We start from the raw sequence: 26,503 nt of genomic DNA, 5'->3' as shown, positions 1-26,503 counted from the left end.
TACGTGTGTGTGTGTGTGTATTAATACATAAAACTGAATCACTGTGCTGTACACCTTAAAACTAACATGACATTGTAAAGAGCTATACTTCAATAAAAATACAATGCAATACAATAGGCTGGAGAGGCTGATTGAGAAAGTGGAGCCAAGAAGTTAGAATGCTGTAGTGAAAGGGGCTAGACTGAGGTGGGAGAAGTTTAAATTAAAAAGAAGGGATGCACAGCATTGTGAAATAGGATTTAGTCACTCAGCTCTACAAATACTGATGGAAGGGAATCAATAAAAGATGATGGAAGTTTCAAGCCTGAGGAAGCAAAGAAAGTGACATTAAGAATAAGAAAAAGAAAGTAGGAAAAGGACGGTTAAGAAAAACATGATGAACTCCATTTCAGACAAGTTTAGACATAGGGAAACAAGGACTGGTCCACACGGAAACGTGTAAAATGCAGCTGGAAAAATAGGACCCAGTGCTCCAATGAAAGGGGTAAGTTGGAATTAGGGAGCTGTTGGCATGTAAGTGGTAGCTGAAATCACAAACATCAATGGAACTTCAAATGGAAAATACAAGTTCAGGGATTGAGATCATGATTTCTAAGATCTCAAACTATACTATAAAATGCATCCCTTTAATTATCAGCAAATGGGTGTGGATACTACCATTGCTTCATCATTTTCCAGCACATAATACTGGCTGCCATACCAGGACTAAAACATTAACTTGACTTTATTGTTACACATTTCAAAACTGCAGAAACACCTGGCCTCTTCAGTACAATCCGGGGGGGGGGGGGGGTGGGGAATTCATATGCCAGGCAGATAACCAAGGGTGAAACCAGCCCAGTGTGAGACAGGAGGGAAGGAAAGTGCAGGCGTGGTCTAAAGATAGCACCTCCAGGGAGCGGGGAGATGCCTGGGGAGCCACAAGGAGGAGCCCGTCACCAAAACAAGGCTTGAAGGATCTCTACTCAGGGAAGAGCTCTGGAAGCCTTTGAGCTGGGAAAGCCTGGAATCAGATCTGCATCTGTAGTTACAGCCACGGCAAAAAGTAAAATAACCACCACCAAAAAAATTAGGAACAGGGTGAAGTTAGTTACGCCATCTCCCCACTGACTCCTTGTGCTCACCCCACAAGATGATCCTAATGCATCTAGGAACCTCTGGGAAACATAAACTGAAGGTTTATGGTTGCATGGATGTGAGAGTTGGACTATTAAGAAAGCTGAGCAATAGCTGGGAAACAGTGGAAACAATGGCTGACTTTATTTTTCTGGGCTCCAAAATCACTATAGATGGTGACTGCAGCCATGAAATTAAAAGACGCTTTCTCCTTGGAAGGAAAGTTATGACCAACCTAGATAGCATTTTGAAAAGCAGAGACATTACTTTGCCAACAAAGGTCCGTCTAGTCAAGGCTATGGTTTTCCCTGTGGTCATGTATGAATATGAGAGTTGGACTATAAAGAAAGCTGAGCACCAAAGAATTGATGCTTTTAAACTGTGGTGTTGGAGAAGACTCTTGAGAGCCCCTTGGACTGCAAGGAGATCCAACCAGTCCATCCTAAAGGAGATCAGTTCTGGGTGTTCATTGGAAGGACTGATGTTGAAGTTGAAACTCCAATACTTTGTCCACCTGATGCGAAGAGCTGACTCACTGGAAAAGTCCCTGATGCTGGGAAAGATTGAAGGCAGGAGAAGGGGATGACAGAGGATGAGATGGTTGGATGGCATCACCGACTCGATGGACATGGGTTTGGGTAAACTCCGGGAGTTGGTGATGGACAGGGAGGCCTGGCGTGCTGCGATTCATGGGGTCACAAAGAGTCAGACGCGACTGAGAGACTGAACTGAACTGATGGTTGCCTCTGTCTGAAGATCCCACCCTTTGGGACCATAGGCCTTGGACTCAGAACTGCTGCTCTGTCACCCAGGCCTCTTGGAGAGACAACCTTTTAGCTGAAGTATCTGTTTTATACTATTTCATCCTTTCTGGTACTTTTTCTAATTTGGCTTTTCAAATTGAAACTAGCAGGCTTTTATTACAAAATTATTTTCTGTTTTATACATGCAGTTAAGTTTTGTACATTCTTAGGAGAGAAATCAGAGAAGGCAATGGCACCCCACTCCGGTACTCTTGCCTAGAAAACCGCATGGATGGAGGAGCCTGGTGGGCTGCAGTCCATAGGGTCGCTAAGAGTCGGACATGACTGAGTGACTTCACTTTCACTTTTTACTTTCATGCACTGGAGAAGGAAATGGCAACCCACTCCAGTACTCTTGCCTGGAGAATCCCAGCGATGGGGGAGCCTGGTGAGCTGCCATCTATGGGGTTGCACAGAGTCGGACACGACTGAAGCGACTTAGCAGCAGCAGCAGCAGCAGGAAAGAAATACGGAAAAATATACAGCAAACCTAATAGCTGTTGTTACCAGGAAGCACGACCAGTTTATATTTATGTTATGATTCTTTTATAGTATTTGCTTTTTTCCTAAGCCAAATATCATATGAAATCAAATAAAAAACCTTTTTCAATTTTTAATTGAAGTATATCTGATTTACATTAGAATTTTTCAGAATCTTTTCCACTACAAGACAGTGAATATAGCTCTCTGTGCTATATATACCAGGGCTTCCCTAGTAGCTCAGTCCGTAAAGAATCTGCCTAAAGTGCAAAAGACCCGGGTTCAATCCCTGGGTCGGGAAGATCCCCTGGAGAAGGAAATGGTAAACCACTCCAGTATCCTTGCCTGCAAAATCCCATGGACTGGAGCCCACCAGGCTCCTCTGTCCATGGATTGCAGAGTCGGGCACTACTGAGCAACTACCACACTGTGCTATATATTGGTCCTTGTTATTTATTTTACATACAGTAGTGTGTATATTAATTTCATACTCCTAATTTATCCCTCATCATCCCTCTTTTAACTTTTAATAAAGTTAATACCTATTACTTAATAATATTAATTAAATAATATTAATTAAATATTTGATATTATTTGATGTTAAATTAATCATTAAATAATACTTGTTTAATTAAAATTTAATACTTTTAATTTAAAAGTCCTTTTAACAAATACTTCTCACTGCAGTGGCTTCTCTGCAATGAGAGCTCGGGCTCTAGACATACGGCTCTAGGCACATGGGCCCGAGGTGCACCAACTCAGTAGCTGTGGCATACGGGCTTTGTTTTCCACGGCATGTGATATCGTCAAACCCAGGGACTGAACCCATGTCCCCTCCACTGACAGGTGGATTCTTATCCACTGTACCACCAGGGAAGTCCCTCCCTTCCCCTGTGGTACCCATGATTCTTTCCTATGTCTGTGAGTCTTTCTGTTTTGTAAATAAGTTCACTTGTATCATTTTCTTATATTTCATAAGTAAGTGATGTCATATGATATTTGTCTTTCTCTAATTTATTTCATGTAAAGGTACGACAATATTTAGGTCCATCCATGATGCTGCAATGGAGAAGGCAACGGCAACCCTCTCCAGTACTCTTGCCTGGAAAATCCCATGGAGGGAGGACCCTGGTGGGCTGCAGTCCATGGGGTCGCTAAGAGTCGGACACGACTGAGTGACTTCACTTGCACTTTTCACTTTCATGCATTGGAGAAGGAAATGGCAACCCACTCCAGTGTTCTTGCCTGTAGAATCCCAGGGACGGGGGAGCCTGGTGGGCTGCCGTCTATGGGGTCGCACAGAGTTGGGCACGACCGAAGCGACTTAGCAGCATGATGCTGCAAATGGCATTATTTTACTTTTTTTTTTATGGCTGAATACTCCATTGTACACATATACCACATTTTCTTTATCCATTCATTTAGGTTGCTTCCATGTCTTAACTACTACAAATAGTGCTTCTATGAACATTGGAAACCGCCTGCAGTGCAGGAGACCCCAGTTCGATTCCTGGGTAGGGAAGATCCCCTGGAGGAGGTCATGATAACCCACTCCAGTATTCTTGCCTGGAGACTCCCAAGGACGGAGGGGCCTGGTGGGCTACAGTCCACGGGGTCGCAAAGAGTCAGACACGACTGAGTGACTAAGCACAGGACAGCACTGGTCTGTAAACATCACCCACCAACGTCTCTATCAGAATTGGAGACTTTTGTCTAGTTTTGCTGCTGCTGTTGAATGTGGGGGCGTGAGGGGTTTTGTTTTCCTTTCAATTCATTACTCTTACTTGATTTTCAGAATTCACACTTGATTTTCAGAATCAACAATGGTAGCCTTGTCGGCTACAAAGGGGCACTTGCCATCGACCTCCACAAGGGTTAACCCATGTGCTGCTGCGCTTGCTGACCTTTAACATTCCCTGAAAGCAGTTCAGGGTAGAGAGCAGAAATGAGGCACTCTGTGCTCTGGAAACACTGGCAGAACAAGTCTTCTGAGAGTTAAATATTCTCAGGAGCTGATTTTACAAGCCCAATTCTTGCATCTCCTCCCATCTAGAAAAGCACTAAATTCCTTCATGGTGACCACTACCCCTCACGACTTACAGAAACCTGCAAAAATACATGCTTGATTGCATGTACTCCCCTTTCACCAAGATCACATACACACGGATCCTCCCCCTACCTCTTCGGAGCAGTTTCTCAGAGTATCTGAAATGCCACCTCCTGGGTTCTAGTCCTCATTTTGTCGCAAATAAACCTTAACTTGCAAATCACATTGTGCATTTTTTTTTAAGTCAGCAACCTGACAATGATAAAGACTGACTGCTTTTCTCCTCTACTGTCTCTTACTGATAAAATGAAAACTAGGATAGCATTAAAAAAAAAAAAGCCATCACTGATTCTACTAATTTAGGGGGGAGGGAATCACCCATTACATTACATTAGACCACAATTTCTCAATCTTTTCACTGTTAGTATTTTAGACCAGACAATTCTTTATTGTAATATATTCCTCTGTGGACAGGTGTGATCACTTAGCATGTGATGCATTTTAGCCATAAGATATCTTAATTTAAAGAGGTGTTATTAAAACAAACAAAACCTTTCCTCTTTTTAATGCAGGACATGTAAAAGCCGTATCTTTCTTTTCCTAAGGAAGGATGCTAAATAGTGTGAAGAGACACAAAAATTTAGAAGATAAAGTTGCTGCCTTTGAGAGGCTTATAACAAGTTGCACTCAAAATTTGTATCATTTTGGTCTCAGTCATTGACCAAGAATGTAACTGAAGCTTTGGTGTTATCCTGACTCTTGTAAGTTAATTATACAATGATGTACTTTTATGTTTTATAAAAGTTACAAGCATAATTCTAAATAACTAACACAAAAATTTCTGATTTTAGATTAAATAACACTGATACCTACTAAGAAAACACGAATTTCTAACCACTGCATTTGATGGTACAACTCTGAAATGAAGGCACAACCTGGAAAAGACCCCACAACAACTCTAACAAAAGCATCTCTTCACATGAAAAGTATTTTGGTGATTGATTTAAATAGGTGATTTATTTAATAGTGTCCTAAGGGAGAATGAAGTCGACCAATGTGAGGTCACCCCTCTTTACAACTCTATAGCATAGAAAACTGAGAATGAATGAAATAAATAAAACATTATTCAGTGTGGGTCTTTAAATGTTTCTAATTTGCTTACATCTACCACACAATAGGAATCATTATATACAAGTTCCAAAAACTCAACTGCCCATTACAATATCTACATTATTTGACTTCCAATACAATCTAACTGCATTATCTTAAGTATTTTCTCCCTAAACAAAAACAAACTTCTAAAATTCAGTCGTTTGTTCATTTGCTCACTTTTCATTCAACCAACAAGTGCTGAAGGCCAGATACTGGCCAGGCACACTGCTATGAAAGCATAGTCGCTCAATCATGTCCGACTCTGCGCAACCCCATGGACTGTAGCCCTCCAGGCTCCTCTGTCCATGAGATCATCTCAGCAAGAATACTGGAGTGGGTTGCCGTTTCCTTCTCCAGGGGATCTTCCCAACCCAGGGATCAAACCCAGGTCTCCTCCTACACCGCAGGCGAATTCCTTACCGTCTGAGCCACCAGGCAAGCCCACTGGTAGGCTCTAGAAAATCAAACCAAACAAGGCACTTTCTCCAAATTCAAGGAACTACCCATATATATGCTGCCTCTGGGCTGCCTCTCTACCACCTCTCACAGGACCAGCGGGCACAAAGCATGCTGCCGAGCCCTGTTAAAACCAGCACCAGCCAAGCAAGTGGCTGACAGGAGGCTAACAGTCTAGTCAAACACTGCTATCGGTCTGAAGTCTTGCTTCACACTCCTGAGTACGTAAGAAAGCTGACTGTTTTAACTCCTCCCAGTGTTTCATCAAAATGCACAGAAAGAAACACAAGACAAAATCTGGCAATAACTCTATCAACCATATGCCAAAGTCTATTCACCATATGCCACAGTCTGAGTCAAAGGTCCATGAACTGCACAACCAAGAAGCTCAACTGACCCAAGAGTTCATCACCATACTTACAGTCTTGTGCTACATCTTCCGAAATGGTATCCACGATGAATGAATAAGTGAAGAGACAAGCAAATAACAAGAGGAGAGTGAATCACAAAGACGGGGAGAACACGTCAACCATCCCCACCGCCTGAACTTAGTTCTGAAACACAGGAGCTCTACCTACCAGAAAAAGACAGGCTGCCGGACAGGTCACTGCATGGGAACTCCTTCCAAAGTTTGGCAAAGTTGGATTCCCTTTCTTAACCCTCCCCCTCTCCTGGGAGATCTACTTCATTCTAAGATGGTTATTATTGGCCTGGGCAAGCAACAGGGAAAATTAAGGAGGGTAATGGTTCATAACTGCCCAAGGACGACTCTGTAAAACAGGGTCCCAGAGAGAAAAAGCTCCATGAGCAGAACACAGGAAAATAACAGATATTACTTTCATGGCTGAAGAATTATGTGTGTGCATGCTAAGTCGCTTCAGTCACGTATGACTCTCTGGGACCCTATGAGCTGTAGCCCGCAGGGCTCCTCTGTCCATGAGATTCTCCAGGCAAACTGCTCCTAATTCTATAATTCATTCAGAGACCTGGACAGTCTGTGCCATGGAAATTTCCATCTCAGCCTGGCAGAGCCACACGATGATGAGTGCCTGTTAATCCCTGGGAACAGAACAAGCCAAGGAACACGTGCAACCATATATCTTCCAGGACTAGACACAGAAACAAGAAGCTGCCTGCAATAGAAAGTTCAGTGAGGAAGACAGAAGAAGCCACCCTCACCCACTTCAGTGAAATCAAAAGAAGGAAGGGAAAATACAGACCCAAGGATCAAGAGGAAGAGTATCTTTCTGATGAAAATTCTCTTGAAGCTCTTGAACAGTACAGATAGTATCCTGGCAACCTTCAAAATGTTCTAGCTCCATCCAGGCTGCCGAGTGGAGCTGGGCAAAACATACCATCACCCAGATGGTTCATGATCTCAGCTCTCAGACAAGCCTACATACTTCCCTCCTTTGGGGAAGCCCCCTGGGGTTTTCATCCCCCTTCATTATCTTACTTTTCATCATCATTAAGATGTCCATCAGGTACTTCAGGACAATTTGGTCACGCTATTAACACTTAAGTCACAATTTGTTATTTAAATACTTAGTGTAACAAGACACTGTGCTCAGGGCTTTACATATGCAAATCTTACTTAATGCTTAAAATAACCACATGAAGCTTTTTTATCTCCCATGTTTATGTCCACGTTTTTATCTCCCATGTTTACAGAAATTGCAGCTCTGGAACGGATGAATAATTTTTCCAGAAGTCACTTAGGTATCAAGTATCAAGATTTAATCCAGGTCTGTATCCTTCACTCTGTGCTGTATTGATTCAGTGTTCAAGCCTGAGTCATCTTCCTGGCACACATAGCTCAGCTGGTAAAGAATTCACCTGCAAGGCAGGAGACCCTGGTAGCATAACAGTCAGCCACGACTTGGCCACTAAACAACAGCCTGCCAAAGTCACTGTGTGTCAGTGAAGTATCCTACTTCATTAGATGTTTGCTGAGCACCTGTATGGGTCAAGTGCCATCTTGGGGTAATGGGAAATAAATCTGCTTTGAAATGTTTAGAATCTTAAAATTGTATAACAGATGTTACTTAGCCTTACTATGATACTACCTCCACAAGCATGTAAGATTTCTAAGGGGGTGGGGGGTTGCTTATTTTTGCTTATTCCACAAATAAACAGCATTCTTGGACCACTGTTGACTATTTTAAAAGTTTACAAGATGTGCACTCCTTAAATATAGTCTCTAGTTTAAAATTAGCAAGAAACAATCTATAACAGCAACTGAGAGGTAATATGTTCATGGCCTTTTAATCATTCACATTAAACATTTATTCTTATGTATCAGTGTATTTACCATTTCAGATAATTGTACACCAAAAATAAGACATGTGAAGTGCACAATCTTTAAGTATAAAGCTTGATAAATTTTTGCAATATGATCATATATATGTATCAGTCAGGGCCCAGTCAGGAAACAGAAACCACACCAGATGTTTGAGCAGGGAAAATGTAATACAATGAATTGTTAACTGGTAGGAAGTAAATACTCAAAGAAATAAAAGAAGATTTCAAAGAAAAATAGCAGTGCAAACTCTGCTCCCCCAGCCCCCCAAAAATTAGCCACTATCTCTAGGCTGAAGAAGAGTGGACGTGAGGTAGTTAAGCACCCCACCCCCACAAGATGAAGATTCAGACCTCCTTGGAGGGACGGAAACTGTATCAGGAGCAGCGGAGGAACTCGCCAGAGAGCAGGCTGGAGCTGGGCCGTGGGCAGGGTGAGACCTTAGGGTCACAGCCTGACCTCTGAATAGGCAGCGGGGCTCGGCTGAAAGAAAGGTCATAAAGGGGGCTGGAGCCTGGGAGGGAGGGGTCTTCACGACACAACAGCCTTGCAGTGTTCCTTCAGGGCCCTCTGCTGGGAATGCCTAATATTCCAAAGAAAAATGGTTTACAGAGTCCAGCTTCATGTCACATAGCTGGGCAAGCAAGACTCAGTGTGGAACTGAGAGATGATCAGTTGGCACTGGACTTCGCTGGTGGTCCAGTGGTTAAGAATCAACCTGCTAGTGCAGGCCACGTGGGTTCAACCCCTGATCCAGGGGGACCCCACGCGGCACAGGGCGACTGAGCCTCAGGCCACAACTCCTGAGGCCTGTGCGCCCTGGAGCCGCTGCCCACGCCATCCCAGTGAGCAGCGGTGCGCTGCAAGTAGAGAGCAGCCCCAGCTCGGCGCAGCATGAGAAGGACTGTGCAGCAATGAAGACCTAGCACAGCCACAAGTCGGTAAATTGATTAAATTTTTTTTAAAAAGAGAAAGAAGACAGCCTGGATTCTGAAAGCTTTCCTACTCATGGTTCCGGTCCTTTGTGAGGCTAATAATTTTAGGCCAGTCAAGCTAACCCGAAAAAGTTCTAATCAGTTTCCTTTTAATAAATGTACCCCAAAAGAAGAAAGGGGAAACAAAACGTAGTATTCACTACATACAATGGACTATAATTCAACATTAAAAGGAATGAAACTCTGATACCTACTACAATATAGAAGAATCCTGAAGACATCAAATGAAATAAGCCAGATAGAAAAGTACTGTGTCATTCTACTTACAGGAGGTACCTGGAGTAATCAAATTCACCAGTGGTTAAATGGGCACAGAACTTCAGTCTGCGATGATGACAAAGTTCAGAAGCTGGATGACAGCAATGGTTGCACACGACGTGAATACACCGAATGCCACTGAGCCATCCAATTAAAAATGGTTAAAATGTAAAATCTTGTTACGTACATTTTACCACAATTAATCAAAAAAAAGAGTTTAAGTATTTACTTCCTACCAGTTAACAATTCATTGTATTACATTTTCCCTGCTCAAACATCTGGTGTGGTTTCTATTTCCTGACTGGACCCTGACTGATACATATATATGATCATTTTGCAAAAATTTATCAAGCTTTATACTTAAAGAGGTCATATCACTTGTACCAAAAGAACCTTGATTACTATATGTCAACCCATTCATCATCATGAACCCAGAATACTCTACCTAAAATGTCAAACTTCACCCCTTGATCCGCCAGCCTCACTACTAAGCTAAACTCCTCTGCATGGCATATGAGGAAGACATTCCAAGTTCTTGGTTCTACTTACCTTTGTTAGGTAGTTAAGAGTAGGGAAGGAGGAGTCCAAAATGGTGGTTAAAGAAAAATAGTGACTAGAAAAAGCCCCCAAAAGGGTGAGAGAAAGGGAAAGGCCCACAGAAAGGGGAAGCCTCAGACTGGAGCGAGAAAACACCCAAACATGGCCCCTTCCCTGTCTGGCCTTCAACACTCACCCTATTTGCAGATAAAAGCCCTACTTTGCACTGGCAAAATCAATCAGGCTACATGGACTATAAAGGGTCAAAGACAAAAGATATAAAAAAGGAAGCCAAAAGGATTCAAGAACACTCCTATGGGAGTTGGCCCCTCTCACATCTAGAGACGTGAGAGCTCTAACTGAGCTGTAGGTAGTCTGCCCTTCCAAGTCTCTGTTACAAGACAAAAACCTCAAGAAAATAACACTGCTGCCTGCTTAATAAACCATGCCTGTTTGAGCTGTAAGTAGTCTGTCGTTTCAATTCTCTGCAACGACGAGACAAGACCAAGACCGAGGGAGAAAAACCAACCCCAGACCTTCATCCTGAATTCCTGCTGCCCCTTGGCGCACTGCTCTACTTTCACTAACACTTTGTCATCCTTAACAACTAACAGAATCCCCACAGTGGCTCTCTAAAAGGGCACTTGTGGTAATGTTTCAAATATAAATATCTATTTTTAATGTATGGCTAACCCAAAAAAAGAATAAAGAAAATCTATAGAACCCAGAAAACACAAGAATCTATAAATCCACAAGGTTATATGCAAGGACTATAAGTAACATTTTCCTTGCAGGCATTACTGATTGCTAATGGCTAAAAGCCTGGGTTTTAATTATCCAGGTCCCACAGGGAGAATCCCGTGGACAGAGGAGCCTGGTGGGCTACAGTGCATGGAGTCACAAAAGCTGGACACGACTTAGCGACTAAACCACCACTGCCACCACAGGGAACAAGGACAAAGTCTGGGCGCCAACAACCTTGGAAGGAGGAAACACAGATCTTCTCTGGAGGACAACACCTTCAAACCAAACCTCAAAAAAGTCAACAAAACAGTTCCAAGAAACATGAATTCATAATTTAAAAAAAAAAAACTGTACAAATAAAGATACAAGCCACAGTAAGGAAGAGTCAAAGAGAATCAAAAACCTCTACAGAATCAGACCTATAAAGACTGTGGGTATCAAAGCTAGACTCAAAACAGACTCGCCTTACACTCTGTGAAATATGAAGAAATAAAGGGAGACCTGAAACTATGACAAATAACAACTAAGATGTGTATAAAGAACCAAACAGAACTTCTAGGGAAAAAATTAGTATTGAAATTATAGCAGATGAGTCACAACTGCATAAAGAGTTAGTAAACTGGAAGATCTGAGAAAGTTATCCAGAATTCAAAGAATCAAAACCACTGAATCATAAAACAAAGGTCAAGAGCACACCCTTACTTCTTACTTCTAACTGGAATTACAGAAGGAGTTAGAGAATAAGAGAGAAACAATATTCAAAAATATAATGGTTGAAAATGTCCCAGTACTGATCAAGACAAATTATCAGACTCACAAAGCACAACATATTCACCACAAAACTAAATGAACTCTTCATCAGTACACATTACAAACTAAAGATCAAGCAGATACAGACATGAAAGCTTATAACAAAATCACAATTTAAATGAAAAGCAAATTAACAGCAAAATAGTACCAGAGTAGCCTTAAGAGAAATTAATTGCCCACTTAGAATTTTATATAGATAATAAACCTGCCTTTTGAAAACAAAGACAAAATCAGCATATTCAGAGAAACACAAACTGATGCCCACACTACCAATGATTCTCACTGAAGGAACTTCCAAAGCAGGTACCTCAAAAAAAGGTGGGGGGAAACAACAGAAAGAGAGGTGAGATATAAAAATTAAAAGTAAAGACGGATTCTTTGTTGTAAAAATAAAAAGAAAATGATACATATGAAAATTCCAAACAAATATTAACTGCATAAGATAATGTGTTCATGCTCAGTTGCTCAGTCATGTCTCTTTGTGACCCCATGGACTGTAGCCCACCAGGCCCCTCTGTCCACGGGATTTCCCAGGTGAGAATACTGGAGTGGGTTGCCATTTCCTTCTCCAGGGGATCTTTTCAACCCAGGGACTGAACCTGCATCTCTTGCATTGCAGGCAGATTCTTTGCCACTGAGCAACTACATAATAAAGCCTAATTTGTGGAGCTAAAAAGAAATCAAAGTAGAATTAAAACTGTAGACAACAGCATACAACTGAAAAAAGGGCCGTGGAGTTACAGGTTCTCATCTTGACACAGAGAAAACTTTAGGCTTTAATGTGCTTGTTAAAGGGTGACCATGAACAAAGCCTTTTTTAAAGAATATATAACAATATATAATACAGAGGAATAAAACAGAATTACAGAAAAAATTTTAAAAGTCAAATCTAAAGAAGAGAGGAGAAAACAACAACAAAGAGCAGAACACACAAGAAGTGCAAAATGACTGCCAAAATGCATCCGAAAACATCAGTGACGACAATCAGTGTAAGTGGACAAAAGATATAAAAACTAAACCTCAAGGCATATGCACTATTTACAAAAGATACACGTAAAGCCTAAGGACACGGAAAAGCTGAAAGTTATCAGGCCAATACCGACACAAATACCACAAGGTCACAGAGCATAAATTTATCAAACAAAGTATATTGGAAAAACCGTAACAAGCAAAGTGGCAAAGAACTTGTGATCCACCAAACACTAGTGTTCTTAGAAAAAAAGAATCCAGCTTCCACATAACCTCTCTGCTGCTGCTGCTGCTAAGTCGCTTCAGTCGTGTCCGACTCTGTGCAACCCCATAGATGGCAGCCCCATAGATGGCAGCCCACCAGGCTCCCCTGTCCCTGGGATTCTCCAGGCAAGAACACTGGAGTAGGTTGCCATTTCCTTCTCCAATGCATGAAAGTGAAGAGTGAAAGCGAAGTTGCTCAGTCGTATCTGACTCTTAGTGACCCCATGGACTGCAGCCTACCAGGCTCCTCCGTCCATGGGATTTTCCAGGCAAGAGTGCTGGAGTGGGGTGCCATTGCCTTCTCCAACATAACCTTTCTAGGCTGTATTATACGACAAAGCTACAGTAATCAAAACAGCATGGTATTGGCACAAAAACAGACATGTAGATCACTGGAACAGAACAGAGCGCCCAGAAATAAACCCACATCTACAATCAACTCATCTTCAATAAAGGAGGCAAGAATATACCATGAAGAAAAGAAATTATCTTCAACAAATGGTGCTGGGAAAGTTACATACAAGTCAATGAAATCAGAAAACTCCCTCACACCATATACAAAAATAAAGGTTTAAAGACTTTAATATGACATGATACCATAAAATCCCTAGAACAGAACATACGTGAAACATTCTCTTATATAAATTGTACCAATATTTTCTTAGATCAGCTTTCTAAGGCGTAAGAAATAAAAGCAAAAATAAACAAATGGGGCCTAATCAAACTTAAGAACTTTTGCACAGCAAAGGAAACCATAAACAAAAATACAACATATGGAATGGGGGAAGGTATTCGCAAACAATCTGACAAACAGGGAGTCAGTATCCAAAATATACAAACAGGTCATACAACTCATACTGCAAAGACAAATCTCCCAACCAATAAATGGACAGAAGACCTAAATATATATTTTTCTAAAGAAGACATACAGGTGGCCAAAAGACACATGAAAAGATGCTCAACATAGCTAATGTTTAGAGAAATGCAATTCAAAACCACAAGGAGGTTATCACCTTACACCAGTCGGAACGGCCATCATCAAAAAATCTACAAAAAAAAAAAAAAATGCTGGGGAGGGTGTGGAGAACACAGGTGGTGGGAATGTAAACTGGTGCAGCCACTATGAAAAACAGTACAGAGGGTCCAAATTAAAATTATCGTATGTTCCAGCAATCCCAGTCCTGAGCAGATATCCAGAAAAGACGAAAACTTTAATTGGAAAAGATACATGCACAGCAATGTTCACAGCACCACTATTTACAATAAGAAAGGCATGGAAACAACCCAGAGGCCCATCAACAGATGACTGGCTTAAAAAGAGGTGGTGTGCGTGTGCACATGTACACACAGTCGACTATCACTCGAGCACGGAAAAAGAATGAAATATTGCCACTAGAAGCAACAGAGACGGACCTAAAGAATGTCACACTCAGCGAAGTCAGACGGAGAAAGACCAATACTATACGACATCACTTACGTGCCAACTAAAAAATAATCCAAAGTTATATATACAGAACAGAAACAGACTCACAGGCATAGAAAATGATCTTATAGTTAACAAAGGGGAGAAGGGAGTGAGTCGGGATAAATTAGAAATATGGGATTAACAGGTGCAACAGAGATTTACTGTATAGCATAGGGAACTACGGGCTTCTCTGGTGGTTCAGACAGTAAAGAATTCGCCTGCAATGCAGGAGAGGGTTTGATCCCTGGGCTGGGAAGATCCCCTGGAGGAGGGAATGGCAACCCACCCCATATTCTTGCCTGGAGACTCCCATGAACGGAGGAGCCTGTCGGGCTACTTACTATCCATAGGGTTGCAGAGTCGGACACAACTGAGTGACTAAGCACACACACAGAGGGAACTACATTTAATATCTTGCAATAACTTACAACGGAAAAGATTCTGAAAAGAATATAAAACCGAGTCACTTCATACATCTGAAACTAACTATACTGTAAATCAAGTATACAACTACAATTTGAAAAAAAATAAGAAGAATCCAACCTCCACACATTTGGGAAATTCTGTCCAAAAGAAGCCTACTGGTTAACAAAGCACACTGTTAGGGAGGAACTGCTGGAGCTCACAGGCTGGCATCAAATTACTGACCAGAGACGTTAATATGCCTTTTGTTACCTGAATATTATTGACTGGAGATGTTTCAGTATTTACTGACATAAATTGCCAGCCACAGACATTAGTTTCTACAAAAATCCCCTTGTCAGTTATGGGCTATCAACCTGCTCCCTCTTTGAGCTAAGACTTACCAAGTCAGCACTCCAATAAGCCACCAAAGAGGTGAGGAAATGAACACTAAAGTTCAAAAGTCTTGCCTCCCTTAGGTGAAGTATAGGACAGAAAAAGAGACAACAAAGAAAATTTAACCAAAAGAAAGCCAGTGTATCAACAGTATTAGCAACAAAACTAACTTTAAGGCAAAAAGCATGATTGGAAATAGTCACTACTTTGCTGCACCATTTTCCTTCATAATCTTCATCTGTGTGTACTGAAAAACACATCTTCAAAAACATATAACACAAGTTGTCAGAAGTTCAAGCAGAAATTGCCAATGCTACCATCTGCAATTATCTCTAAAATTTAGACATTAATCAAACAAAAGTAGAAACAGCTGAACACTGCAATTAACAAGCTTGATCCAGTAACTGGAAAACACAAATTTTTCCCAAGAATACATGAATCATTTACAAAAAGCTGTCCATATACTTCATAAGTCTTAAAGCAAGCCTCACACTTTCACAGTATCAGACCATACCATTTGAGGATAATGCAATTTACACTATAAATTACCAACAAAGTGACTTTAATAAGTAAAACCTTTATGTGCACGTTCAGCTGTTCAGTTGTGTTGAACTCTTTGAGACCCTATGGCCTGCAGCCCAGCAGGCTCCTCTGTCTGTGGAATTCTTCAGGCAAGAATACTGGAGTGGGTTGCCATTTCCTCCTTCAGGGAACCTTCCCCACCTAGGGATGGAATCCAAGTCTCCCTCATTGGAAGCACATTCTTTACCACTGAGCCACCAAGGAAGCCCAAAATCTATACATTTGGAAACAAAAACAACCCTTGAATCAGAGAGTATGTCAGAGAGTATGTAAGACACTAGAAAATACTTAGAACTTATTTCAATCTACTTAGGAACATTTGTGGGCTATGCCCAAGGCAGCAGGTACAGTTAATTATGGGCTCCCTGGTGACTCAATGATAAAGAATCCACCTGTCAATGTTAAGATAACATGGGTTAGATCCCTCCATCAGGAGATTCCCTGGAGGCGAAATGGCAACCCACTCCAGGATTCTTGCCTGGAAAACCCCATAGACAGAAAAGCCTGGTGGGCTACAGCCCATGGGGTCACGAAAGAGTCAGACATAAGAACTAAGCAATAGAAGATAACTATATGGAAAAGACTCTGATGCTGGGAGGGATTGGGGGCAGGAGGAGAAGGGGACGACAGAGGATGAGAGGGCTGGATGGCATCACCGATTCCATGGACGTGAGTCTGAGTGAACTCCGGGAGTTGGTGATGGTCAGGGAGGCCTGGCGTGCTGCGATTCATGGGGTCGCAAAGAGTCGGACACGACTGAGTGACTGAACTGAACTAATACCAAACCCAGGATGTTTTACAGGTGAGTTCTGCCTAACACCAAAAAACAGGTGTCTCCAGTTTTACATCAAACCCTAGAATACAGAAAACATTCCACAACTTATTTCATGAGACTACTGCAATGCTAATATTAAATAATACCAAAATCTCACAAGACTACACGAGAAAGAAAAACTACAGGCCAATCTCATTCATGAACATGAATGCAAAAATCATTTTAAACAAAACAATAGGAAATCAAACCCAAGAATACAGAATAAAAGATAATGTATCATAACCAAGTTGTATTTTTTCCAGGAATGCGAATGTTATTCAACACTGAAAATATATTCAATCATCTCAATGCAAAAAAATTCATTTTATCAAATTTCATAACCACTCAATTAAAACTTTCATCAAACTAGGAATAAAAGGAAAAGTCCCTAACCTAGTAAGTAGAAAGTCAAGTTGTGAAGGACTTCCAGGAAGGCTCTTTAAAAGGGAGCTGAGTCCATGAAGACAGACCCTTTGTGTGTCCACTTCTTTGGATTTGGAATGGGGACTACATGGCTGATTTCCCAACATCTACTCTGGCCTATGAGGTGATGTGGATCAACTGGAATTCTCCTACTCTCCTGACAGGAGGATAAATTGGTACCACACCATTTAGAAACAGCTACATATATGTTAAAATTATATAGGAAAAAAAAGGGTGCTTAATACAAATTTCAAGATAGTGTTTATTTCTAGCTGGGTGAGAGAAGGACTTCAACTGAGGAAGTGACAACCCCTAACTGGTAAAGTTCCATTTCTTTAGCTAAATGAGAGGTCCAACTGGGTTCATTTCACTTCTTTGGAAACTATACATATCAGTTGGATATACTCTTCTCTGTGCATGAGATATTACACAATAAATTTTAAGTGAATGAAAAAATATCCAAGAAGCTATTTGAAAATATCTTCTTGCTCATCTCCCTATTTAAAAAAAAAAAAAAAAAAAAGCTCTTGGTAGGTAAAAGTGGTTTTTTCATTGCTATAAAATTGCTATTGAGATCTGGCACTTTAGGGGCTGCTCTTAAAAAAAAAATTGCTATTAAAGACATTCATGTGTACTCCTCCCTGTATAACGCAATCAACTTGGTTTCCAAACATCTCTGAAGTGCAAAAGATGTGAAGGCTTTGCACAGACTCTACTGACTTGCAACCACTTTCTTATATACCAACTGACATTCACCCTATTTCTGCTAATGAAATCCTTTAAACTTGTCTTAGTAACAGCAACATTAAAGGGTAAGAATTTGTACATAGATACTAAGTTGCTAAATAAACAGACACGAACTAAACTTTAATTAAGATATCCGATTTATATCTTAAAGAGCTGTGTTGGTATCTCAAACAGGATCTTCTTAGCTTAAGGCAACTGTGGGACTAAACCCCAGAGGCTAGATAGGTACCCAAATGGTTTTAGGCTAATTTATGGATTTCGTTTCCTAGAAAATAATAATATCCCAATTAAAAAAACTTCTCCAACTTCTGGAGCATCCTTCGCAGGTATTTTTATGAGCACTCACTCTGGAATATCCCTGGCAAGGCAGGTACCAAATCCCGTAGGATAAAGGCCCGAAAATCAACAGCGACATAACCCAACAACAGATTCAAGAATTATTCCGCCCCGTCCCCCCAGCCACATCTCCTGGAAACAGGTTGTCTTTCACATGTGATCTCCCCTGGAATCCTGAGGTGTGAAAAGCAATAGGGAAAATTACTGGGAATTGAGAAGGGTCCCTGAATCATATAGACAAAACTTAAATCAGCTGGGACCTTGCAATTAAAGTTACCTGACTTCACTTTCACTTTTCACTTTCATGCATTGGAGAAAGAAATGGCAACCCATTCCAGTGTTCTTGCCTGGAGAATCCCAGGGATGGGGGAGCTTGGTGGGCTGCCGTCTATGGGGTCGCACAGAGTCGGACACGACTGAAGCGACTTAGCAGCAGCAGCAACCTCATTCCTAGGTGTTCTTTGGAAGGAATGATGCTAAAGCTGAAACTCCAGTACTTTGGCCACCTCATGCAAAGAGTTGACTCATTGGAAAAGACTCTGATGCTGGGAGGGATTGGGGCAGGAGAAGGGGACAGAGGATGAGACAGCTGGATGGCATCACTGACTTGATGGACCATGAGTCTGAGTGAACTCCAGGAGTTGGTGATGGACAGGGAGGCCTGGCGAGCTGCAATTCATGGGGTCGCAAAGAGTCGGACACCACTGAGCGACTGAACTGAACCTCATTCTGCGGAGAAGGCAATAGCAACCCACTCCAGTGCTCTTGCCTGGCAAATCCCATGGACAGAGGAGTCTGATGGGCTGCAGTCCATGGGGTCGCTAGGAGTCGGACACGACTGAGCGACTTCAGTTTCACTTTTCACTTTCATGCATTGGAGAGGGAAATGGCAACCCACTCCAGTGTTCTTGCCTGGAGGATCCCAGGGATGGGGGAGCCTGGTGGGCTGCCGTCTACGGGGTCGCACAGAGTCGGACACGACTGAAGCGACTTAGCAGCAGCAGCAGCAACCTCATTCTGCGGAGAGGGAAATCGTGTCTCGGGAAGAAGCGCACCTGCTAAGGATCTAAGAGTCATTTGAATCCATCTCCTCTCTCAGTACAGTGATCGTTCCCTCACCCACTCCCAAACGCTTCAATTCGCTCCTGACACGGAGGTGAGGTGAGAAAACCCGCACCTCCAGTGTAGCCAGAACGTCGGGACCAGAAAGGGTCGCGGCCCCTCCTCTCACAGGTGGTGAAACACGTTGGAAAGTGACGCAGCTAGGGCAGAAAATCAACGACCCTCGGCCACCGAGCTGCAGGAGCTTCCCAAAGGCGATGAAAATCACTGGGGACCCCACTTCCTAGCTCTAGGAGAGAGAGGGTCAAAATGAGACCGGCTCCCTATATTTCAGCATGAACCCAGAGTTTCCCTTGCAGGAGAACTGGGGAAGCACAGACAGCTTAGTGGCGCAGGGCCGAAACCGATTCCCGCCTCTCCCGCATACATGTCCGTGGAGAAATGGCAACCGTGAGGATGCGGCGACTCCCGCGAGAAGAGATACCTTATGCTCGCGCCGCAGTCCCCCGTCGTACCAGCACCGGAGCCCGCCACCTTGCTTCCGGGGTTCGGCCGCAGCAAGGACCGAGGTCTCAGAAGGAGGGCGCCTCAGCCCCGCCCCATTCAAGCCCCGCCCCTAAGCGCGCCTCGCCGAGGACCCGGGTAACTTCCGGGACGCCGCGCGTCACTAAGCAGCCGGTCCCCACTTCCGGACGCATCCTTGCCTTCCTCGCTGTCCCAGACTGCTCGAGTGCTGTCGAGATATCGGCACGTTTGATTGGCGGAGCGAGAATGCTGGTCTCCTCCGATTGGATCTGGGGGAATCCGCCCCGTAGACGTCAGCTGGGAGCACAGTCTCAGTGGTCGGCTGGTTTCCCGCCGGCTGCCTGTCTTGAGTTGCAATCATGGTGGACGTGATGGAGTTGCCCAAGGCGCGAATCAATGCCAGCATGCTAGCTCAGTTCATCGACCAGCCGGTCTGCTTCGTAGGGAGGCTGGAGAAGGTGCGCGCGCTCACCGCCCTGGGCTTTTTGGGTGGAGGGGCCCCTTGGCCGTCGGGCTGGCGGAGGGTGGAAGAGAGAAAGCATCACTGCGCCCCGAATTGCTTTATTTTCTCGCAGCGGAACTTTTTGCACACTTTTTGACCACTGCAGCCCAATTTTTGGCTCTTAGCGCGCGGAATCGCGGTTTTCGAACGCGCTCCGTTCTAGTGTCCCGCCCTCGTTTTTTACTTGAAATTATTAACAAAATTCCATCTGTTTTCTGTTAGCCGGCCTTGACAGCTAGTCCAGTTTTCTTGTTTCCTTTTCTGCTGTTTCCTCTTTTCTCAAACCTCGTTTTATCGTTGAAGTCGCTTTTCTGTGAAACATTGCTTGATTGTATTTTACTGATCCAGTGCCAGTTTGTTATCTTACCCAAGTGTTAAGAGCGCAGCCCCTCATCCTACTGGTGAAAAACAGGCCCAAAGGCTCAGGATCAGGAAACCGAGAAAACTTTTTTATGAAAGTTTTTTACTAGTTTATTTCAGTCACATTATCTTCTTGCAATAGGTGTATTTGGACTTCACAGTTATGGAAATTGGGTAGGAGTGGCATCTGGTTAAAAAGTGCTTAAGGCTACGGCAAGTAGCAAAGCTGGCATTCAAACCAGATCTGACTGCACCCTTTGCAGCTGTCTCGCGGGAGTAGAGCCCAGATGTTCTGATAACCAGTTTCTCTTTACTTCCTCACGTCTCATTTTTTAAAACATACCCTCTGTGGGATATACACTGTTTAAATCATGGATGCCAATAGGTCTCACTTTTAGATAATATGAACCCTCCTTAATTTGTTCTTATTTCTAATTTGTTCTTAGATCTTAATTTGTTCTTAGATCTAAATCTGGGTTGCCAGATTTAGCAAATAAAAATAACGGGACACATTTGCACTAAAAAGGTAATTGGTGTTTATCTAAAGTTCGAATTTAGGCATCCTTTGATCAGGTATATGATCAGACAATGTGAATTAGTTAAACTGCTCAAAAGAATTGCTTTGTGTGCACTGACTGTGGGTCAATCTGCTCATCTTTTGTCAGACTTCTAGTCTTTTAAAGAGGTTTATATGGACTTTTAAAAAAATTACGTGTTTCTTTTTCAGATTCATCCCACTGGGAAAATGTTTATTCTTTCAGATGGTGAAGGAAAAAATGGAACTATTGAGTTGATGGAGCCTGTATGTTTAAGTATTAATTCTGTTTATATTATAATTAATTCTTCCATCTTATTTGGTTTATTGCTGATGTTTCTTATTCTTGGAGTGGACATATAAAGGACCAGCTCATCAAACTTCTCTCAAATAAAATTTGTGTCCTGCTTTTACATTTGCCTTTACTTTTCTAACCAATGATTTTTGGGGCTCTGTCATTTTTAAATAAATGCTGACAACTCTCATTCCTTATGAAAGACCAGAAAATCACTTAAGAAAAAAATTATTTTTAAATCACTTTTCCTTTCCTCAGTAGTTTCACATTTTTTTAATTCAATTCTCTATTTTTGTTTACATTTATTTTCAGTTGTCACTTCCTTTTATGGTTTATGTTTGTGGTACACTTTCTTTGTCTTTTATGAAGACAGATGTGTGTGCTGTTTGGTTAATGCATACAGAACTCACTGTATAAATATACATAATAGAAAGTTCCTTTCAATGAGTCCTTTTAAACAAATAACATCTTGTGGAAATACTGGACAGTCTCAGTATCTTTAAGTGATTTTTGTCTTCAACTTAAACATTTAACTGTAGCTTTAGACCTGAAGCCACTACTAAAGGTGACTGGACTGGTGATATGCTGACAGTAATAAGTACTTGAACATTTTTAACAAGTTACAATTCTATTTTTGCATTGATAAATCTTAAAATTATTTTGCTACATGAAATGAAAGATTAGTAAAATCTAGAACCATTTTCCAAGTTAATTTATCAGCTGAAAATGTGATAACACCAAGTTGGCATTTTGTTCTTTTTGTTAGCTTGATGAAGAAATCTCTGGAATCGTGGAAGTAGTTGGAAGAGTAACGGCCAAGGCAACCATTATGTGTGCATCTTATGTCCAGTTTAAAGAAGATAATCATCCTTTTGGTAAATAAAACATTCTATAATTCATGTAATTAGGAGGAAAACAACTTTATTTTTAACTTGCTATGTCTTGGTCTTGAGTTTCAGTCCTGCTACAGTTTGAATTTCTGTATTACTTTCTGATCCCGAAGGAAAATGCTAGGACATTTTAGCCTACTTATAAATAATACTTCTGTATGTAAGAAACACAATGAAGATGAATATTTGTGGAAAGAGAATTTTTTAAAACAAAGTAAACAAAACAAAAATACTGTTAATAGTTTTTTTATTTGATTTTAATATAGAAAGGCATCAAATAATGCACAAAACCTAAATCACAACCAGGCAAGAATGGTGCCTGTACGATGGAAGTCAAAATGGAAGTTATACTCCATGAGTTTTGGAAATCATGGCAGTTCTACTGCATGACTTTTATTTTTTGGAACTGTACCTAAATAAATATGACCCATATCACAGTTTTACCAAATGGATTGTGAAAATAAGTTCTCTCCTCTAAAAGGGAGAGAAAAGAGAAACAGGTAGAACTCCTTAAATAATAATTGATGTTACAACTTTCCACTGTAGATTAAATGTTTGCTAACCTATTTCTTTTAGATCTTGGACTTTACAATGAGGCTGTGAAGATTACCCATGAGTTCCCTCAGTTTTTTCCTTTGGGAGTTGTGCAGTATGGTTGAACTATTTTGATGATTGCCCGTGAGCTACACTGAAGACTATTAAAGGAGGCCCCTGATATTTGAAGGAGCAATTCCTGTGATTTTTTAATATTTAATTTGTTCTCTTAATTTCATTTACCTAACTTTATTAGATATTCCAGTGTGCCATTTTTGACAGAACTGGCTTATTGACAGTTCTCACCTAAATTCTCATAAAGAATAATTTCTCTGGCATATGGTCAGATTAAATGCACACACAAAAAAATTTGGTTGAACTCAGTTTTCTGCTTTATTAATAAAAGCTTATGTGCTGTTGGTCATATCGTTCTTCTTCTTTCAGTCACCTGTTCAAGCACAAACTTGGAGTTTAATAGCTGTCAGGTCAGGACTTAAGATTTCCCAATGGAACCCTGGGCCAACCGTGTTAAGAATGTACTGCCACCTCATGAACTACACCATGGTCATCACTTGCTGGACACTGAAAAAACGATGATATTAAAAGCAAACAGAATCCAACATCTGTAATTTTTGAATACTTGTATTAGGGCATTCTACAGAATCAGAACCAATAGGATATATGTGGATATGTATATGTAAATGAACTGTTACACAAGTTGGTTTATATGGTTATGGAGGTGGAGAAGTCACCCGATCTGCAATCTAGAGAACCAAGATCTGCAAAACTGGAGAACCAAGAAAGTCGGTGGTATACAGTGCGAGTCTAAAAGCCTGAGTCACATGCAGCCCACGTTCGAAGACCTGAGAACAGGGAAGACGCTGTAAGTCCAAGAGTCTAAAGGCCCAAAAACCAGGAGCTCCAGTGTGAGAGGGCAGTTGAAAATAAACATTCCAGCTTAAGGAGAGAGCAAATATGCCCTACCTCTGCCTTTTTGGTGTATTTTTAACTCTATAAACGGATTGAATGATGCCCACCTACTTTGGCAAGGGCCATCTTTACTCAATCTACTGATTTAGATGCCAATCTGTTCCAGAAGCACCCTCACAGATATACTCAGAAATAATGTTTTACCAGCTATCTGGGTATCCTTTAGCCCAGTCATAACTGACACATAAAAAGTAACCATCATAGCATCTCTTTCTCAGGATTTTATTAATAACAACTGTCCAAATTTGAAATTTCTCTATTCTTGCACTTGATACCACCAACCCGGGTGACATGTTGCAAGTGTACAACAGTAACAGTAATTGGTGACCTGTACGGCCACAAGATTTATGGGTTGACCCATTTTCTTCAGTGAGGAAATAAATTCTAAATCTATTCAGGTTGCAGATCATGCCAAGAATATTTAAATTGGTAACATCTTCAATTTCATCCCCGAAGATTCTACAAATTACTTAAGCAACGGAGCTACTCATGGTAAAACATTTTATTACAGTAAGGAAAGACAATTTTGGTCTTCCCAGGTGGCGCCAGTGGTAAAGAATCTGCCTGCCAATGCAGGAGAGGCAGGTTCGATCCCTGGGTCAGGAAGATCCTTTGAGATCCTTGGAGCAGGAAATAGCAATGCACTCCAGCATTCTTACCAGGAAAATCCCATGGACGGAGCCTGGCAGGCTACAGTCCATGGGGTTGCAAAGAATCAGACACAACTGAACACACACATACATACATAAAGACAACTGTAACTGAAATTCAGGTGTAGGAGGGACATCAGCCAATCCCAGTAACACAGTGTTGTCTTCAATGCCAGAGAAGGGGTCAGCCTGCAATTGTGTTAACCTCGGAAAACACTTAAATGTTAAAGGTGTCCTGTTTGAAACCCCTGAACAACAATGTTTAGTAAACTGGACTAAATGACTAGGGTACTTCTGACAAGTGAGCCCTTTATACTAATGATTTATGGTGCCATTTCTCTAGCCCCAGTGTTACCTATGAACTTTGGCTTGAAAGAGTGTAGTTTGAACAGATGCAGCTCCCCTGCCATGTGTTGCCCGACATTTAGTAATAATTTTTAAATATGATTCACCTACTTCAAATGTACAGTTCAGTGACTTTTAGTACACTGAAAGAGTTGTACATCCATGACTATAGTCAATTTTAGAACATTTTCATCATGACTTACCTGTCATGGCCCAATCCCTACACCACCACCTTGCCCTTCGGAAGGAACTAGTCGACTTTTCTGTGTCTGTAGATTTACCTATCTGGGATATTTCATCTAAATGGAATCATATATGGCCTTTTGTCACTGACTTATTTACCATAATGTTTTCAAGGTTCATCTGTGCTATCAGTGCTTCATCCCTTTTTATGGCCAAAAAATACTCCACTCTATGGATATACCACATTTTTCATCCATTCATCAGCTGCTCTACATTTGGATGTTTCCCACCATTTAGCTATAACGAACTATGAATATTCATGTATGAACATTAATAACCTCATTCATGAACTATGAACATTAATTTGTGTCAGTTCAGTCACTCAGTCATGTCCGACTCTTTGCAACCCCATGAATCGCAGCACGCCAGGCCTCCCTGTCCATCACCATCTCCTGGAGTTCACTCAAACTCAAGTCCATTGAGTCAGTGATGCCATCCAGCCATCTCACCCTCTGTCGTCCCCTTCTCCTCCTGCCCCCAGTACCTCCCAGCATCAGAGTCTTTTCCAATGAGTCAATGCTTTGCACAAGGTGGCCAAAGTACTGGACTTTCAGTTTTAGCATCATTCCTTCCAATGAACACCCAGCGCTGATCTCCTTTAGAATGGACTGGTTGGATCTCCTTGCAGTCCAAGGGACTCTCAGAGTCTTCTCCAACACCACAGTTCAAAAGCATCAATTCTTCGGCGCTCAGCTTTCTTTATAGTCCAACTCTCACATCCATACATGACCACTGGAAAAACCATAGTCTTGACTAGACGGACCTTAGTCAGCAAAGTAATGTCTCTGCTTTTCAATATGCTATCTAGGTTGGTCATAACTTTCCTTCCAAGGAGTAAGCGTCTTTTAATTTCATGGCTGCAGTCACCATTTGCAGTGATTTTGGAGCCCCAAAAATAAAGTCTGACACTGTTTCCACTGTTTCCCCATTTATTTGCCATGAAGTGATGGGACCAGATATCATGATCTGAGTTTTCTGAATGTTGAGCTTTAAGCCAACTTTTTCACTCTTTCACTTTCATCAAGAGGCTTTTTAGTTCCTCTTCACTTTCTGCCATAAGGGTGGTGTCATCTGCATATCTGAGGTTATTGATGTTTCTCTCGACAATCTTGATTCCAGCTTGTGCTTCTTCCAGCCCAGCGTTTCTCATGATGTACTCTGCATATAAGTGTTTTTATTTCTCTTTATATACTTAGGAGAGGAATTGCTGTATCAAATGGTAAGCATGTTTAACTTTCTGAGGAACTGCCAGACTATTCCAAAGTGGCTATACCATTTTACATTCCCAGCAGCAGTGTTTGAGGATTCCAATTTCTCCACATCCTCAACACTTAATATCTAACTTTTTGTTCAGAGTTATCCTAATGGGTGTGAAGTGATCTTGACTTGTCTTCTTTCAAAGGCACCATAAGCCACTCTGTTGGCCACAAAAGCTTGAACGCCTCTCCTCCTTTTCACTGTCACTGCCACTGTAAGT

At 41.6% G+C, this 26,503-nt stretch overlaps 2 protein-coding genes across 2 annotated transcripts in view; one reads left to right on the top strand and one right to left on the bottom strand.

Moving 5' to 3' along the window:
* Nucleotides 1-19,688, bottom strand: part of UMAD1 (UBAP1-MVB12-associated (UMA) domain containing 1) — a 255,259-nt gene extending 235,571 nt beyond the window's left edge. Inside the window, exon 1 of the mRNA XM_068973060.1 lies at nucleotides 19,642-19,688. The gene's annotated coding sequence lies outside the window, so the exon portion shown is untranslated. The remainder of the gene's footprint in view (nucleotides 1-19,641) is intronic.
* Nucleotides 19,689-20,010: 322 nt separating this feature from the next.
* RPA3 (replication protein A3) lies at nucleotides 20,011-23,198 on the top strand. The gene is made up of 4 exons (XM_068973376.1): nucleotides 20,011-20,140; nucleotides 21,272-21,346; nucleotides 22,141-22,249; nucleotides 22,841-23,198. The coding sequence occupies exons 1-4, from the start codon at nucleotides 20,042-20,044 to the stop codon at nucleotides 22,921-22,923; spliced, it is 366 nt and encodes a 121-aa protein (XP_068829477.1). The 5' UTR covers nucleotides 20,011-20,041; the 3' UTR covers nucleotides 22,924-23,198.
* The last annotated feature ends 3,305 nt before the right edge of the window (nucleotides 23,199-26,503 follow it).

This window comes from Capricornis sumatraensis, chromosome 5 (assembly GCF_032405125.1).
Source record: "Capricornis sumatraensis isolate serow.1 chromosome 5, serow.2, whole genome shotgun sequence".
Taxonomy (NCBI): domain Eukaryota; kingdom Metazoa; phylum Chordata; class Mammalia; order Artiodactyla; family Bovidae; genus Capricornis; species Capricornis sumatraensis.
Note: the sequence above shows the minus strand (reverse complement) of the source record. Positions and strands in the feature narration are given on the sequence as shown.